The sequence below is a fragment of the Tachysurus vachellii genome, chromosome 3 (genome assembly GCF_030014155.1).
Source record: "Tachysurus vachellii isolate PV-2020 chromosome 3, HZAU_Pvac_v1, whole genome shotgun sequence".
In the NCBI taxonomy this organism is placed as follows: Eukaryota; Metazoa; Chordata; class Actinopteri; order Siluriformes; family Bagridae; genus Tachysurus; species Tachysurus vachellii.
Window position 1 is genome coordinate 21,107,870 of NC_083462.1, and position 19,380 is coordinate 21,127,249.

At 38.7% G+C, this 19,380-nt stretch overlaps 1 protein-coding gene across 4 annotated transcripts; it reads right to left on the reverse strand.

Moving 5' to 3' along the window:
* Positions 1 to 11: 11 nt before the first annotated feature.
* reps1 (RALBP1 associated Eps domain containing 1) lies at positions 12 to 18,763 on the reverse strand. Of its 4 annotated transcripts, XM_060866244.1 has the most exons (21): positions 18,553 to 18,763; positions 18,130 to 18,428; positions 15,168 to 15,291; positions 13,745 to 13,938; positions 12,849 to 13,005; positions 11,550 to 11,674; positions 10,275 to 10,437; positions 10,117 to 10,180; positions 8,775 to 8,929; positions 8,508 to 8,629; positions 7,697 to 7,777; positions 6,593 to 6,680; positions 5,600 to 5,695; positions 5,446 to 5,518; positions 5,228 to 5,358; positions 5,068 to 5,135; positions 4,577 to 4,750; positions 3,226 to 3,315; positions 2,916 to 3,064; positions 2,729 to 2,834; positions 12 to 1,463 (listed from the first exon to the last, which is right to left on the reverse strand). In XM_060866244.1, exons 2-21 carry the CDS (start codon positions 18,280 to 18,282, stop codon positions 1,395 to 1,397), a joined length of 2,382 nt encoding a protein of 793 aa, XP_060722227.1. In that variant the 5' UTR covers positions 18,283 to 18,428; positions 18,553 to 18,763; the 3' UTR covers positions 12 to 1,394. The 4 variants fall into 4 exon arrangements, with proteins under 4 accessions (XP_060722227.1, XP_060722230.1, XP_060722229.1 ...); XM_060866247.1 differs by having other exon boundaries at positions 11,613 to 11,674; positions 18,130 to 18,763; XM_060866246.1 differs by having other exon boundaries at positions 7,697 to 7,774; positions 18,130 to 18,763.
* Positions 18,764 to 19,380: the final 617 nt, after the last annotated feature.

A 19,380-nucleotide genomic window follows, 5' to 3' on the forward strand; every position in this document is an offset into this window, starting at 1 on the left:
CAAAGAAAAAGTTATTAAAATATTGTGCCATTTTTATTTTGTGTAAAAATCACACAGCTGCTAGTTCATTCTGCAGAGATACATCCATGCAGTTAAACATCTATGATCCCACAGCCATAATATAAGCAATTAAATAGAATATTTGCTATTAGTCAGCAATTAATGCAAATTTACATATGCGATCAAAAGGTGTGTATCATACAATATACAACAAACCCCTTATACAGTACATCGACCTGAACAGCAGGGGAAAAAAGGCTCATCTTGATTTAACAGAGGGGATGATTAATGTAAAAAGATGAATGAAAGGAGTAAGGCTTTGTGGACAGAAAATGGAACAAACAAACTAACCAACCAAAACTTAAGACATTAATTTTGAGTAAGATTGTAAAACTCTAGTACTAGTTAAGATAATAGACATACAAATCAAGTGGTTCGATTTTAAGATCAGGAACAACATGCAAAAATTGATACAAGGTAAAATACGAACAAACAAACAAAAAGGAAAGCCAAGGGGAAGTAAGTGCAGTTTCAGGTCTTATTTTTTAAATTGATGGAACATGACTCACTCAGGGTCTGTGCCTTACAGAAAATGCACTGATGAGTGTGGGATTCATGAAAGAAAAGATCTGTTATACAGGGCCAATGACTGTACAAGGTAGAAAAAACATTGTTATACCACAGATGTTAAAAGAAGAGTGATCTTTGATGCATTATGCCTGTGTTTCTCAACTCTACTCCTGGTGTCATTTCACCCTGTGCTTCTCCTTCTTCTAATCATCATCATCATCAAGCGCTGATCAAGTGAGATGGATGTGCAGACCAATGACCTTCAGGACGAGAGCTGAGAAACTCCAGTATTATGCAATATATTTTTAACCATCACTCACACACACACACACACACACACGATGTCCAATGTTAATTTAAGGAAGTTTAGAAGAAACATGAACGAGTGCCTAGCAGTCATTCGTGAGCGTACTTCTGAAACAGAGCATGATCTCCCCACAAGAAAATCTGTCCTCCTCTGCACACATGATTATCAGGCCAGATCTGCTGGACAATCATCCCCATCATCCTCTGTGTGATTCAGGAACATATACGCCCCATAGTAACAGTGCTAACCGTGTGCTGCATAAGCAGAGGATGGACAGTTAGATTTAACTCACACTCTCTGTTTTGTCAAAGTGCCAAAATGTTATATATTCCTACTCCTTGCTGTGAGGACAGCCTCTCTATCAGAGCAGGATGGGGTGTGTGAGAGCATTATGGAGGAAGCAGCAAAGTCTTTCCTCACATAGCCAGATGAGGAGCAGGAAGAGGGCTGACATGAGCGTCCTCGCGGAGGATCTGTAGAACCTTTACTGTCGCTCTTCGCGGCTTTCTTCACATGCTTACAAATGGGAAAAAGGTCTCAGCTGCTCCAGTTGAACTTCCAACGATATTCTCTCCTCCAGCAAGTCCTACAAAAGAGAAAAAAATGAAATGAAAAACACAAAACTGTGAAGCTGAGTACACCTATTTTTCTTGGCTGTCACCTTGCCCTTTACTGTTAACAGTGAGTAAAAGTAGGAAGTTGAGGTGATATTCTCTTTTAAGTCAAGTTTGAAGGATTTCACACACATGAGAAAAAGTTGTTTGCTCCCTTCCTGATTTTTTATTTTTTTGCATGTTTATCACACTTTAATGTTTCAGATCAAACAAATTTAAATATTAGTCAAAGATAACACAAGTAAACACAACATGCAGTTTTTAAATGAAGGGTTTTTTTTTATTATTAAGGGAAAACAAAATCCAAACCCACATGGCCCTGTGTGAAAAAGTGTTTGCCCCTAAACCTACCTGGTTGGCACACCCTTAGCAGCAAGATCTGTAAACAAGTGTTTGCGATAAGTTGCAATGAGTCTGTTACAGTGCTGTGGAGGAATTTTGGTCCACTTCTCCTTGTAGTCTTTTGTGACATCTTGGATCAGTCGTCGCTTTGCTCTTGGGGTAATTTTGGTCGGCCGGCCACTCCTGGGAAGGTTCACCACTGTTCCATGTTTTCACCATTTGTGAATAATGGCTCTCACTGCAGTCCGCTGTCCCAAAGCTTTAGAAACATCTTTATAACCTTTTCCAGAGTGCTAGATCTCAATCACTTTCTTTCTCATTTGTTCCTGAATTTCTTTGGATCTCGGCATGATGTGTAGCCTGTGAGGATCTTTTGGTCTTCTTCACTTTGTCAGTCAGGTCTTATTTAAGTTATTTCTTGATTGCAAACAGGTGTGGCAGTAATCAGTCCTGGAGAAATTTAACTCAGGTCTGATAAACAACAGTTATGTTTTAATAGGGGAGCAAACACTATCACACAGGGCCATGTGGGTTTGGATTTTGTTTTCCCATAATAAAAACTTTCATTTAAAAATTGCATGTTGTGTTTACTTGTATGTTTGACTAATATCTAAAATTTGTTTGATGATCTGAAACGTGTGAAAACGTGCAAAATCAAAAAAATCAGGAAGGGGCAAACACTTTTGCTTTTGCTTTAATCAGTCCTCATGCAGATAGATTGGTTGCTTAAATGAAATATAGACCAAACATGTATATATTAATACTCCCACTTCTATCGTTCTCTGTGCCTTAGGTCCCAATTTCGGAGATGTGTCTTACAGCTCAAGGCAAACATTTGACTGTACATTTCTGAACCACACGCTACCTGGAGGACAACTTGCAGCATAACACACACCTTTAACTGCTGCTGTAATTCACTGTTGAGTCTAGCCAGAACCGTATTCGTCTCTTTATTTCTTCTAATAGAAGCTTGGATCGACTTTTTATCCTTCCCAGCAGATCTACATGGAACAGAAAAGATTAAAAACCAGATACACAAAGATTATGTAAAAAAAAAAAACCTCATTGACACAAACATGTACCGTGGTATAGAAGGCTGCGTGGCGAGAACAGTGGCAATGATGTTGGACTTCTGTGGGTGCTCGTCCATTTCAGGTCTGAGCTCATCTTCTGACTTCAGCCTTCGCCGGACAGGTTTGGGAGGAGGTGCCAGTGGAGTAGATCCTTTGGCCTATGAGAAAATATGAGAGTTCAGGAGCAATACAGAATTAATACATCTATTAGGTGTACACAACTATAACCTGCCAATACTGTGTGAGTATAAATGGGATTATACCATGTTATGCCAACATCAATTCATAATATTTCTGAACCTGTAAGAGAGAAACGTACAGAGTTTACAGTGGCCGCAGGTCGTTCCTCCGGCTGAGTTTCATTCTTCACTGATCTCAAAGCTGCAGCAGTGTCTGCACATTTCTCCACCTGAACACAAAAGCAGGAAATTCAGGAACACAACAGTCTTGTTATTGTCAGTGGACAGGTAAGGTTTATTTTCATAAACTACTTTGTAGGAATTGTACAAAGCCATACTAATCTTACATATGATCATCACATATGTAAATTAAACTATGGGGAACCAATGAAGTAAAGTCTAGGTGATGAAATCAGACCTGCCAACCGTGGAAAATTATTTTGAATAGCAACTTACTCAACTTACTTTACTTTTGAGTAGCAACTAAAATAAAGAGTATAACGTTATGTGCATGATCGTTTGTGTATAATATCTGCATACTATTTTAACAACTCTATGTATTGCCATAAATTAAATCTAATGAACTAAACAGTAACGTCATATCTGACAACACATACATTTCTACTTTCTGCTTCTATTTCCCTGCTTTTCACAAAAAAATCTGACGTCCATCAGATGTGATCTACAGGAGCCAGTAACAATCGAGTCAGAATACGATTGATTAAGTCCTCACTTGTAAAAAACAGTCACTGTAAGAAGAATTGAAGACGGACAGAGACAAATGAAAACCACACTCGTTTTGACGGCTCTCCGCTTGTAGCATTGAAGAGTTTTAAACTGGCGCTATGATTGGTCGAATTATTTTCCCAGGTTGCTGCCCAATGCGGTTACACCCATAGGTGCATTGCCTGGTGCGCAAATGCACAGACAGTTGGTTTTTTACAATGCGTATTTTGAAGTGACAAATCGTAGCAGCGTACTTTGATGTCTAAATGCGTATCTGCTACACAAAATGCGTAAAGGTTGGCAGGTCTGGATGAAATGCACTGCTAGCCAGAGCTGAATAAAAGAAGTCACCAACCTGTGCTGGACTCCTGCTGGACTATTACAAGAACTGATTTAACTCCAAGTGTAACACATTCTCTAATAACTGCACATATTTTATTGGCGAATCTGCTTGAATTTAGATAATTGCTGATATGGTGAAGACACAAGAGTGTGCAAATTGTGGACTCTCTTGAAAAATACACTTTATACACTGTGACACACACTCACTAGGCATACATGCACAGCCCAATCCAGCAATGTAACACAAACTGGAGAATATCAGACAGCCGGCTTTACGTGACTGCTCTGTACAAACCCGGTAATCTGAATTTCCTGAAGCGCTAGATAGTTTATCTGCTTAAAGTTTTAATCTTGTCTGTTACAACAAGGTGAGAAAGCCTGAATCTAGTTTCCCCTCATTAGATGAGTCCTCTGTTTCCCCACCTGTCCACTGTCCTGCTGTTTGTCCCCTTCGTCTGCAGGTTGCTCCACAGCAAACGCCTGAAACTGGCTGAAGTCTGCAAAATTGGGCTGTTCGGGAATCTGCTGTGGTGAAGTACTGGAATGTGCTGGAAGACCATCTCCATCTACAGAACGGTGCCCGTGTGGCACTGATGGCTGAGTAAAAACATTAATACACATTAATAAACATTTAACTAACTGTATGGCAGGATGATAACAGCAAAAATAATCATCATAAGGAGCGTTGATGCTCCTTCCCACTGTTCACAATCAGACTACATTTCTGCAAATGTCATGCAATAAGATAAACCAGTAAACACTCAAGTCAAGACTGAATTTGATATGTTAAGAAACCCATCACAGTGTCATTGTATTATGCCAGCCAAATATTATCATTACCACATTTAAAATCTAGCTTAGATTTTATTAGAATTTGTAATACAGGAATGAGCACTGACTGTTATGACATGTACCTGTGTAGCCAGTGGCCGAGGAGGCACGGCAGGAGGAAAAGCCACCGCTCCTGCCTGCTGCTGAGCCCCTGCAGAAATTAAATATTTATTTTACTATTTGTTATGCACACAGACGATTTGGCTGACCTCAGTAAAAACATCATATGAGTGTGATGTGTACCTGTGGTGATGGTGGCAAAGTTCCTGTTCATGTCTAGAGAGGAAGATCGTGAGTGTGAGGCATGAGGGCGAGGAGGGGGAGGGGGCGGAGCCACAGCTTTCAGACCTTCGGGAGAAGTTCCAGAGTGAGACCTGCAACAAACACAGTGTTCAACATTCGCAGGGTTGTGCTTTACAAACAACACACACACAAACATAGGTTGAAACCGTGTGTGTTACCTCTGTCTGGTTGCGGCACTTGAAATGGGTTCCTGATCAGATGTAAATGAATCAGAGCTGCTATAGCCATCACCTGCATGACAAAAAAAAAAAAAACATTTTTGTCTATACTCCTAAAACAAAGCCAACCTGCCAATCATGTTAAATAACTTACCTACAGTACTACCAGGGAATTTAATTGCTGCTAGCTTTTTGTCCTCTGAGAGTTCAGAAGGTTTAGCGATTAGAGGACTTGTTGGATGTGTGTGGTCTGTAGAATCAAGACAGACAGAGTGAGAACATTTGTCATTTGTCTGGATGGAAATGTTTCTGCGATCCTGGACAGCAGTGTATACGTCTGACTAAAAGACAGATTTACATCAACTGAGTCAAAGCACTTCATGCTGAGACTGGATGGAGGAGGTGTGGCTCCTGCGCAGTGCGTGAGCCAACGTTCAACGGACCCTGACGGCTGTCACATTTCCTAATTAAAAAAAGTGCTTGCACTTCCTTCCGTTCTTCATGTTCAGAATATCCCTACTGGATAAATTACCGCTAAGTGACTGTAGATTGATGACCTCAGAAGATCTGTCAAGTAAAATGCAAGTCATTTCTGCACACTGAGCTTCTCACTCTTTTCATTCTCACAGGACTTTCATAGGTCTTAAGCCGACTGAGACGCTGCTAAATTACATGACTTACATTAGCTCCCTTTAACACTAAAATATCATCATGATTCCTGGATGCAATGAAGCTTCATTTCATTATGTACTGTTATAAGAAGTAAAATAGTTTATTGTTTAATAACCATTCAAATTTTCAATCATTAAATACATATGTGTTAAGCTTAATAAAAATTTACACAGAGACTCTCATTAGACAGAGAGGATGAAATTTAGTCCCAGAAGTGAGGCAATGTTTGTATAAGCCTTCATGCTATGCCAGGAAGCCAGGAAATCCTCCATCCCACATTTATTTCCACTAAATTGACTGACTTGAAATAACTGTACAATAAATAAAGCAATAATTATGATTAACGATTAAAAGGTTGCTAATTAGAAACAATGAAAAGTTTGCTTGCTGATACATTCCTGTACAAACGGTCATTGTTACTGTGAAAAGTTTCTTAAAGTTTGTTTGATCATAAATACAGAGAAATTTTATTTACCACTTCCAGTTCTCTTCAGCTCCATCTCCTGCATGTGTATCTTGCTAGGTGTCATACGGATGGGTACAGGATGCACGATGGCCGTATCCTGTAAATTATTCATGTGTTATTCATTACTGCAGTGTTAAGCATCTTACTTTACTCAACACAGCAGCCACTTGTACACCCCAAGCCCAAATGTGTAGCAAAAGTAAATACTGAAAAACTGTCTGTATAGAGAACTGAACTGACAGAACGTTCATTGAGTAGAGCTAGGCAATATTTATCATGTTATAATTTAGAAAAAAAATATATATATTTTAAAGTGTGGTTTTGAGTCAGAGAAGTTATCTTCCGGTTTATTTTTTACAAAGGAATTTGTTGAATAAACAGATGTTTAATCGATTATCAAGACAAAAATTTAACGTGGTTTTCTTCTGCAGTGTTTCAGAGTTAAGTGAAACAGCATTTTTTGCTTCAGCAATAAAATAAAAATGTGTCTCAAATGTGAATGTGGCCATAATTATTTAAGCCTTTATGTGCGGCTCGAAATCTTTTGGCAAAGTTTGTATGTACCGCTACAAGATCTCAAATGGTGTTGCAAATGATCGATTATTAAAATAATTTTTATTAATGAATTTTTGTTCTGACAATGACGTGGTAGTGAGGGAAAAAAAGCTGCACTTTAAAAGAAAGAATAAGTACAAACGAGTTCTCTCAATCCACACTAGCTGAAGGCTTAGACATTATCTGCCTACATTAACAAAGTTGAACATTAGCAATGCAGCGGCAATAAATAAAACTGTATGCAATGATGGGAGAGAAAAAAAAAAAATCAGTTATGGCCAAGCTCCATCAGTGATTCTCGTTTGCATCATAATTAAGTTTTACAGGTCCGTTAGTGGACATCACATAGGCAGAGTTACGCAAACACAGTGCACTAAACAATAATTCATAGGCTTAGCAAGCGAAACTAAAAAAATAAACAAAACCAAAAATTGTACTGGTCACTGCTGCAGATGAATTAGCAATGAAATCATGCATTTTTTCCCCCCAGACAGAATCTGAAGGGTTAATGAAAAAAAAAATCATTAATCATGAAAGAGCACTAGGTGATTGACTTACAGGGTCAGCTGGTGCAATGTTAGAATCAAATTGGGTCAGAGTTTGCGAGCTTGAAGAGCGTTCGCTAAAAGTCTCCCACTGCTGGAGAGACAGAGCAGAGACATAGAGACGTGTCAGCAGGATACACACACTGGACTCATGTCCGACTGACACGCACAACAGCACCAGTGAGCCTGCAGTAATACTACAGCTTCCACACTCACAACACAATAAATCAACACGTGTGACACTATGAACAAATACCGCCTACTGAACAAAGAATAGATCACTTAACATTTTAATAACATGTAAATGTTAAATAAATGAATGTAGTCCACTTAACAAGAAATGGTTGCTGTCTGCAGTTTTCAATCGTTCTCCAGTTTTGGAGCTTAAAGTCTACGCACCAAAGTTAGCATTCTGCGATCATCACACACTGAGTTTATAGGACCGATAGTTCGGCTCAGCAACATCATTTTCTTGAAATAGAGTCATAAAGGTCTATTAGTGATTATAAATGTGTGGTGATTTAGAAGTGCACAGTCATGATGATACATGAACAGTAGACTGTTAGCCTAAGTTCTGTCAATATGTGACCCAAAACTATTCCGACACCTCTGTCTAGTCTATATTATTACACTTTCAGTAGATGATTAATTTGTGTAAATCTAGATTTGGATTAAATTACATACATTAAATCACCACTTTTTTTTTTTTTTACATACAGTACAAGGTACATTTTATTATTCTGTAAAACGTTAGAAATAGAACAGCTGCATTAAATGCTTAGTATCTGTACGCTGTAATTTTGATGAAGAAACTCAGGCCAAACCTCGTTGCTCTGGTTGAGCTCGGGCCAGTTCTGGTTTAAGGAAGGCATGGAAGGAGATTTATTAGGTGTCACCTCCACTGGGGAACCAGAGAAGCCCACTTCAGGTGCAGGATCTGGGACTCCTAAAATAAATAAATAAATGAATAAATACATAACATCATGGACACACTTCTTTTGCATTTTGCATACTGATCCTGTGTTCCGAAATATTACTTCCGTTATTACTCCAGTTACACATTTCTTGGGTTTCTTGCCTGTGCTTCATACCTGCTGAGTCGTCCAGGTCAATAAGCTTTGGCATTAAGCTCTCTGGAAGCTTCTCTGGAAGGTCATAACCGTTCTTTCTAGCAACCACAAGATGAAACGCTGCACAGAACTCGTCCAGGGTCAGTGCACCGTCTTTATCGAAATCTGATAACTCCCTGCAGGGGGAAGAAATATCATCTTAACACAGAGTCCATTTATTAACATGAAAACTATCAGCCTGTAATGTCTGGTTTCCCCCAGAAAACTGACTTCCTCTTAAAACCATTTAAATGTAGTGTGACTAGACCACAATATGAGAATTCCAGCAAGGAACGGTTAAAAAAACTTCTTAGAAAATCAACATTATTTAAAACTATTATATTTTCACTAAAATCAATCAGTCTCAATATTTTTCTAATTTTTCTATGATTTTAAGGCATTATTTTACAAGCTTATGAAAGTTGATTTTTTTTTTAATTCTTGATGTGAATGTTCATGTGAACTATTTTTTATTTTTTTATTAACTACTGTGTTTATCTCAAGTATTTCTCACGAGATTTCTTTTACAGCATGTGGCAGAGGCTCTAATTTATACAGCTAAGCAACTGAGGGTTAAGGGCCTTGCTCAGGGTCGCAGGAGTGGCAACATGGGAGTTCCTGGGGTTCAAACTCAAGACCTTCTGATCAGAAGTCCAACACCTTAACCACTAAGCTACCACTACCCCCATTTAGCAGGGCTCAGTCTAGTTTGGGAATTTGAAATGGAAAAAGTCTCTCAGGTGAAGCTCGAACATGAAGCTGGCTGAGACGATATTTGGAGTGTCATCAGAAACATTTTTAAGACTAAAGCCTATAACAAATAGTTTTGATTTCTTGGTCATTGTAAAACTCTACATTTCAGGTTCTCAACCTTGGTTTGGTCAGTGACCCAATTTTAAGGTCACAGAGTTTTCCCCAATATACACTATGCGAATATATCTAATGAGAGTAAACCTACGGAGATTTTCACTCCTATGCTCAGGGGCATATTTTAACCAGAGCCAGAGCACAATCAGCTGCTGCGGTAAAATGTGATTTTTTTGGTACTGGACAAACTGAATAGTTTAAATCAGTTTAAATCATTATTATATCATTAACAGTGTTCAATAAAAATCTCCTGTGGCCTTAATTAACCTCAAGGTTAAACACACATGGCATATCTTCATTATTATCCAAAACCGACAGTAGAAGTAGTAAAAATAAAGTAGTAAAGTGCAGGTATGCCCAACATTTCGACTGGTAAGTGCATGTTTGTTTTTGAACAAGCTTAAGCAAGGTCACCCAAGGCAAACACAAACATACTAATCTCAGTAAAGCTGCTTACCAAATGTGAGACAACTCTAAAATAGGCAGCTTCGACTTAGTAAAAAACTCCTTTGCAGCAGAGCCTGTAACAAAAAAAATCACTCGTCAGTATGAAAAACCAGGCATATGTATATATATGCACACGTGATCGGTGCGTTAAATGTTCAACCAACTTACCAGGGATAAAACCTGACAGATCGGGTTGGATAGTTTTAAACTGATTAATGTAATACTGTCTTTGCTCATCTGTGATTTTCCAGGGGTCGTCATAACCACTGGCCTGTCTTTGGATCTCATTTGTAGTAGCAGCAGATGTCACTGTCCGTACTGTTGTGCTCTCCTACAATACACGACGGCACGGGTGGTTAGGAACACACACAAAAAACAATCTTAAAACAGTATGTGTGTGTGTGTAGCAAACATCCTATTTCTGATTTAGTCCTCTCTTTGCTGTTAAAACAACCTCTACCGTGGGCTTTCCACTAGATTTTGGAGCACAGCTGTAGGGCTTTGTGATCATTCAAACAGTATTAGAGAGCTCAGGCTGTGATATGTGGTGAAGAAGCCTGGAGTGCCATCAGCATTCCAGTTTATCCCAAAGGTGTTCAATGAGGATGAGCACACAAGTGTTATCATTCTGGCACAGGTTTGGGCCTCCTGGGTTCAGCAAATGGAAATTACATCATACTAATACATCCTAGAGAACTGCATGCTTTAGATTTTTGTTTAATTAAGACCCACACGTGTGTGTGTGATGTCCATATACTTTTGGCCTGATAAGTGTATGAGGTTAACTAAATTCACAGCTATTGCATAAACAAGTCTGAAGTATGCAAAATATTTTCTTAAAATGTCTTTCCAAATTGTCAATTTGTAAAAACAGACTTTGTTTATTCACAGGAGGAAAAAAATAATAATAATAATAAAAAAAAATAATCACACAATGTCTTTCAGAGAACTATTTATGGGAAAGATTCAGAGCGGCGATTGTAAAGTGTTACCCGCATCAACCGTGGTGCGAAAATGAAGAAATTCAGAAGACAAATCTCTCTTGCTAAACAAAAATCTTTCAAATGTTATTGCAAATGCATTAGCAACAAGCAGCAGAAATGACGTTTGCAAAGGTACATACAGAACCCCCAATGTTTTGGTAATGGGAAATAAACATAGCAGAACCGCAGGTTCCAATCAAATGACGAGGGCAACGATATAAACTGTTGTACATGTAAACATTCTCTCGGCTCCCATGGATACCCGCTTTGTTTGCTGCAGGCATCGTTAATGGGTTAAACTGTGTGTGGGCTCGACAAATATTAAAACAGGCTTGTGCTTATGCCATCACAGAAAATGCTTTATAAACAGAAGCTTTATAAGCAGCATCCATAACAAGCTTTGAAAACAAAAAGGCTATTGAGATGGGCCACAGGTTGAGAGAAGTGGACGGTGCAGTACCTGAGCAGAAGAGGGATGCATTGCTGGAAGTGTGCTGGAGGGAGGTGTGTCTGTAAAACTGACCCAGTTTTCCTGAACGGGAGGAGGAGAGTGGGCAGACCACATCCCATCGCCTGCTACTGGACCTTTATTAGTGAAGTGTTGAGAGAAGACAGGGGTTGAGAAAGCAGGAGTTAGACACCCAACACTTTGGTTTAAGTGGATAATAAAATCTGAAGTAAAATTTCAGTGCCCCACAGAATTATTGGGAACCTGTTTACACTTGCTTATTATACAATATTGGGGCATAGAAGCCTTTATTTTTGCCATATATACATTACAGCACAGTGGATTTATTTTATTCATATATATATATATATATATATATATATATATCAACTGAGGAGGTTGGGGTCAGAGCGCAGAGACAGCTATGGTATAGCGCCTCTAGAGAAGGGAGAGCAAGGGCCCCAACAGTGGCAGCTTGGCAGTGCCAGGGCTTGAACCCCAGACCTCAGATCAACAACCCAGAGCTTTAACCACTTGAGCCACCACTGCCCCTTATATTTGGTCATAATTTTTCTTAATGATATGCTTTTTTCTGCTTATCAAGTCAAAAAAAAAAACACGTCACATTTGTGTTAGTACAATGAATACCTTTTCACATGTTCAAAGTGGTTAAGTAATTGTCTGGATTTGTTTACAACATTAGAGTCTGCATTATATTTTAGTTAGAAAAAAACGAGTTATTAATTTGTAACAATAATGTAATTTTATGCTGATTATCTATGAAGGGTGCCATTAATTCTGGAGGACATTACATAAATCTGACAGCTACCAGGTGAACATCCCTGACCAACATGTCTCTGCAGCTGATTAGATCAGCTGACTTTTCATACTCTATGCATACAGAGTGTGCTTGGAATTTTATTTCCTCAAATGCATCCGGCAGAAAACTCTCCAAAAAGAGAAGCTGCTTGGTGCTCGGCTCATTCACAGAAAATAAAATGCAGATTATGGAAACAAATAAAAGAAGTGAAGTGTGCCAAGGCAGATAATATAACCAGCATTTCGAATTGTGTTACTTAAATAGACTTGAGTTGAGAAAGAAACCAGCTTTTGCTTTCTTTAACATCCTATGAAATGACAACTGTTCATCAATACTGTGAAGAGTTTACATATCCACAAGAGGAAGTGACTCAGCCATCTTCTAATAAAATATATATTCCCCTTTCGGAAAGACATGTCACATGAGTAGCACTTTCTACAAGGGTGAGTCAAATGAAAATCTAAATTTGTTCATGAAAATTAATTATGTACCAGATTGTGCTTCTCTGAATGGTGGCCAAACGGCTCCTGCCACCGCTGCCTGTCGGTCCACGGTGCCTCCGCTTGGTTGGCGCTTGTGCTTCCTCCAGGCAGGAGGTGAAGTGGGCGGAGACTGGTGAGGGGACACTACAGGAGACGTGGCTTCTGGCTGGGGTCAGAAGACATGGAACATTCATTTTCACATTAAAACTATCAACCTTTCACAATTTCAGGTTATTGGCAGAGTGCATTTATAAAATTAAATGCAAATCAAACCGGAACTTATATTACAAGCCTATTCCCGTCATAATATTAGTCACACCCTCAGACCTGAGGTGATGAACATGAAACTATGAGCTACGATTCAAGATGGCTGCAATGAGGAGGTCTTTTTATTTTTATAGGTATAGCTAACATTTATCAATAGACGCTGACAAAAAAGCTTTACAGAAATGGCACAGATTTAGATTCATAATAAACAAAACAGAGAAAACAGACGTGAGAAAAAAATAGAGGGAAGAAGCTTGAGAAGAACCAGACACAAAAGAGAGCTCATCCTCTTTGGAGTGACAGCAGATGGGGGCTTATAAATCATTACAAAATACATTACAGTAAATATAAGTACATATTTGTATGCAAACTAGCATATTACCTAATAAATCACTGACTGAAATCTACAGTAAATTCAGGCAGTAAAAAAAAGGTAAGCTACAGACTGATATATAATGTGCTGAGTTAGTGAGAATCCTTCAAAGGCTAAATATGTCTGCTTTTAAACTGATTTATAAACCAGAGATGGAATTATTAAGTCCCTCCAGTGTTTCACTGAGGTTTTTCGTGATTGTTGTGGCCAAACACACATGCTGTTGCTTTGAATATTAAAGCAGTGATGATGGTTGTTCACTGACCTGGGGTTCAACGGGGGGTGCACAGGGTTGGATCACTTCATGCGTGGACACTTTTTTGGTTGGGACTCGACCCGGTGGTCTGGGGATCACGCTGGAATACGGCCCCTGGTTCTCTGTGTCTGGGTACACAGATGCGTGCCTGGCCTCCTGTTCATTTTTTCCCACCACGAAGCGAGGAAGGGGCAAGTCTTTGACTGCAAAGCCAAAAACAGACACATACTTGGTTACAAAAAAATAAAAAACATGCTAAGTGATAAGCTTGCAACAATAACAGTCAAGGTTCAGTGCTTTACCAAACAGATGACTGGCTCTTTCATAAAAAAAAAATTACAAGGTCTTATAAATGGGTCATTTTCTGAGCTAAAGCAGAGGGTGCTAAGTGTGAGTGTTTGTTCTGTGTAGATGGAAATGCAGATCAGTGCGGGACTTTGAGCTATGATTCTTTTTCCATGACAGAAAATCAAACCACAGTCACAAAAAAATGAGCCATTCAAGCCCTGAGCCATGGAGCTGTGAGCTGTTAACAATGAACATTAAAATCAAACAAACATATTTTATATAAACTAACGTCATTTGTTTTTCCTTAAAGCTGACGGACCAAATAGTCCCATTTTTCTGTTTGCACTATTGCAGAAAATATTGTTCCCAAGTATTGTTTGCTCCAGATGTAACTACAAAGACACAAAGATTCATCAAATCATCAAGCTTCCAAACCAACCTGAGACAGAGCAGGTTTGTCCAAAAGCATGTCTTGAGGTAGTAACTCAGCAGGGCTTACAATAGCTTTATGTGTGGAACCAAATTTGACCGAACAGGCTGGCATATTTAATTTGTGAAATAACCTGCAGAACTAAGCTCTGAGCTAAAAAAAGAAAAAAATTCAACACAAGTCAATCAATGTGTGGCACATTAATAATATTACAAATTATACCTTAATAAAAAAAAGCTAGATTTTAGTAGTAGCAAGAACCTTGATGCTGTAGAACAAATGTTCTTTTAAACTGTATCTCTGCATTATAACCCTTTTCACTGCAATTTCCTGTTGACTCATTTTCTATTCTCTTACAGGCTCTTCGGGCCTAAAAGGGATGCTCTTATTTCCTGCTTGTTTTTCCCCTATCTGTCTTTATTCAGTCTTCATCTATGAAACCAGTCATTTCCTGATCTCTAATACAGGAGCTTTCAGGCTGGCAATAGAGAATACCAAAGGCTGCGCAGAATTTTGGATTTTGGTAACAGAAAAAGATTGAACCCTGTGGTTTAGAGTTTATGATGTTATGTGAGATAAATCCTTACTAGGAATTAAATAGTCATTTATTTGCTTTAATGTGTGCCAAATAAAACAGTCATCCATAAAGAGGGATGCGTCTATCGCTTCCCCCCCATATGCATGACATGTAAGACAGGTTCGCTTTTTGCTTACCACTGTTCAGGCTCTCGACGCGAAGCGGCAGGCCAGACTGGGCTATTGCAATAAGCTTCAATGCAATGTAGAACTGACTCCTTCCGAAATGGCCAAGACGGGTCGCGCCACACAGTTCAGTGATCTGAAACAATAAGAACAGGTCAGAAATTCTGCTGTCAGAATACTTCACACATTAACAAAGTATGGACCATGACTAAGCAGATCTGTAAGATTACTTAGTAAAGGAGAATGTGGTTTTCCTGTCAGTTTTCTATAAGCCAGTTTTGCAACAAAGTAAGTGTAAAAGTAACTCTGCCCATCTCTGATCGTCAAGTTCAAAAGCAAAAAGGTCTGCACCACAGACAGACCCACCCCTCTGCATATGTTGGCAAGAGTCCTTGTTCAGCCTACTGGATCCTCAATGCTGAGGGTGCGAAACTCGTCTGCGGACTCATCACAAAATTAGTTTTTGGCTTGGAGTGTTTCGCAACTGTGCAAGTCAGGCCACAGGGTCAGTGGCGCAAAAAACTCTAAACACCAAGCAAATGCTATATCAAAAACAATGAGTCAAGATATTAAAACAAAGTTTACATTTACATTACAGATAATAAAATATACTGTACAAACAGCTCCAATGATAAAAAGTACTTCAAGAGCTGAAACTAAAAAGAAACAAAAACATGCTTTTTAATCTGCATTGTCCATTTTATCCCTGGTGAAAAAAGAAATTTACTATAATGACCTGAATGACTTTATTGCTTCACACACAGTTTATAAAATCTACACTCAGATACTGTAATCTGTTTATCTATGTAAGCAAGTAATGTTATGCGTGATATGCTCATGGAGGTTAGAGAGATCATTTGCTTGTTCAAACAAGAGCTGATATTGTTGTGCAAAATGACAATGTGCTATTGATATGTCAAATCGCTTTATGACTTATAGTTTCAAATAAATAAACAAGGGTGAATCGTCTGTATTTCACCTCTGTATCAGCTGATTCAATACTGACATCCTCACAATAACCATGAACATTTAGAGACACAAGCAAGAGATTTTATTGATTTTATCTTATTTTGCATATTTAATGCCCCTCATCATGTATATTTCTGAAAGGACAACTAGTGGACAACTGTTGCTTTAAGAGTCTTCAATATGACTTTTTATTATTTTATTAAATATAGCTAGTTGTGAGCCCATGCCTCTGTTCTGATTTGACACAACAAATAAATGTATAAAATAAAAGTAATGTATAAAAGCATGGAAATTCTCTAATGAGCACTGTCATTTTAACACATATTCTCATCCCTGCTAATAGTGCATCACCCTTTTTTATACACATTTTAGTGATGTTCCCTGCACTAACACACCCACTATAACTCGGAAATAAGCTTTTAATTAACTGATTAGCTGAATTAGGCATGTTAGAGCAGGGACAATGCTAAAACTTGTAGGACAGAGAACACAAGAACTAAAGCTATGAAGCTGTGCTTTAAGACAGTGAAGGTTGTCTTGTTTTGGTCAGTTGTGTACTATTCATGACAAATTGTCAGTGGATCAGACTGCAAGCAGCATTTCAGGCCTGAATCCAGCTCCATCTACAGTATCGTTCTCAAGGTACGTCTGTATTGGCCCAAGAAACTTGTTTATAATAGCAGGTTTACATAGTTTGTATAATCAAGTCTAAATATTTCAATCTGGTTTTCTATGTAGGATTGATAAAAAGTCTTACCTTTCAGACTTAGGTTAACAATAAAGTTATTACGTGACAGTAACATGACTTACACGACTACAACACAAGCAAACAGTTGCAAATATTTAGGAAAACGATCCAGCACAATAGTGCAACTTATGTGATATAGAACATACAGTAAATGTATGTTTAAATTTACAGTAAAAACAAAAAAAATGTGGACACCTGAGTACCATAACTATCCTGTGAATTTCATGAGCTTCAAGAAGACATGGATTACCGAGTGTCCAGCACAGACGGCTGACCTCAACCCCAGTGAGCAGCTTTGGGATGAAGGGAACATCAGGGCTCCTCACCCAACATCAGTGACTGATCTGATCTTACTAACACTCTTGTGAAATCCCCACAGCCACAATCCATAATCTAGTGCAAACCTTTCCCAGAAGAGTGGAGGCATTTCAAACAGCAACATAGGGACTAAATCTAACAGTCAGATGCCCATATAGTGTACAACGTTGTGCTAGAAGTGATATGAAGGTACATCACAAAATAATATAATGATATTCCACTGTTGTTTGCTTTCACAATACAGAGTGAGTATAAGAAATTATGTTCAATTTGAAAGATCGCACATAACACGAACAGTCCGACTTACGCTGTATAATATTTAGGGTGTCCGAAAAGTCAGGAACCAAATTAGAGTTAATGTGTACTTCATATGAATGAAATATTCATGCTTTTTCCTAATACATAAAAACGCAACCATCGGATATAAACGGTGCTTTTTGGTACAGTTACTAGCTCCTCACATCATGTAGAGTTTAAATAAATGCATTAGTGATATTGAGTGACATCACCGAACAATATATAAGTACTGAATAGAAGTTTTTTTTTTTTAAAAAATCACACTTTTACAATCTAGATTTTCCACATTCTAATTTGTACACTGGATTTCACTGCTCAAATCTAAGATCACCGAACAGCACTGCTGCAAACTAAATATCGTCAAACACACTCTGTGTGTATCGAGGGGTTCTGTTTAAGCATCGCGATATGATATTCTCGCCATAACGCCTGTTAACAGGTCGCGCTCAAAAGTAATGGCACCCAACAGCAAAGGAACACACCCTCTAGCAGCGAGACATCCCAGCTGTTGTGTTTTAAGAGTTTAAAAATAAAAAAATAATCCGTCCGATACTACAGACCTTATTAGACTGATGATATACACGCAAACGGAGTGTATTGCGACGCAGCTGCGTTGCTGATACACCGCTATAGCTGAGTTACCTGCAGCACCACGTCGTTGGAGAGCTGGGCCGCCCGGAACAGCTCCAGAACCTTGCCGTTGGAGGCCACTTTTTTCGTGTTGTCCACGTCGCAGTACACAAACAAATCCGAGTAGTATTTCTGCTCGACGTCGCTCAGCGTTAAACTCTCCATTGTGGCATATAGGCTAAGTTATTAGCGACAAAGCTAACGCTTAGCTGCCTAGACAGCAATAAATATCCCAGACTGCTAGCGTCAATAAAGCGGCTAGCTAATGCTCGAGTGTGTCCCTTAGATACCTCGTTTCGTCTCAGATTGCTCTGTGAAATGACAAAACAAATCAAACGTTACACTAAAAGCTGTAATGTTAGCTTGGTTGCTAACGCAGGTAAAGTTACAAGTGTTCAGTTAGCAAGCTAAGCGAGCTTATATCCGTTGCCGTACTTCACTTTAAGACACGGGGGGAGCTCTCTGTGCCTTTTAAAATCTGTCTTCGTGTCCTCAGCGACCGAAACGATGCGGCGTGTTCAATCCGCGGAAGGTGTGCTGTGCTGTGGAGTAAAGTTTTCAGGCTCTCCAGACTCCCTCCCTCACACAGACAGACGGCGCCGCCATTCCTGCACCCGTGACGTCATCACCCAGTCTCTAACGCGTATCTACGCGATAGCGGAAAGACCCGGATGTTCAATTCATTTATAATTTCACGTGATTTCAGCGTGCGTTCGTGGTGACAACGTTTTGCTTTTTTTTTTTTTTAAAAAAACTATTTATTTATTTATATATCTATATATACTAGTGCAAAAAAAGAAAAGACAGAAAAATATATGTTCCTAGAAGTTCCATACTTCTAAGTATTTTGTACACTTTGTTATGTTTGAATAAATTCTAAATGACATTAGTTTTCCCTATTTGTGTTAATATAATATATATCATTGCAAAAGCCTCTACCTGCAAACCTTTGGATTAAAAACAAAACACATCTAAGGTGTTACGAGGGGTTTATCATAACCCTGGCAACCATACAATTGAAAAACCTCTGTTGCATTCTGGGTAATGCTTGCGATTCCTTCCACATGAATACGATGTAAATTCGCAGTTTTACCTTTAGGGGTTAGGTTTGAATCCCACTCCAGACAGTGCAGTAATAATTTTCACGACCCTGGGGCTTAAAAGATGAGTGTTAGAGATTCAATGAAGGAAATGTGAATAAAGAGTAATGAATACTGAAAACTCTATTTTAATTTACTGAATCATAAACAATAAAAATGGGAA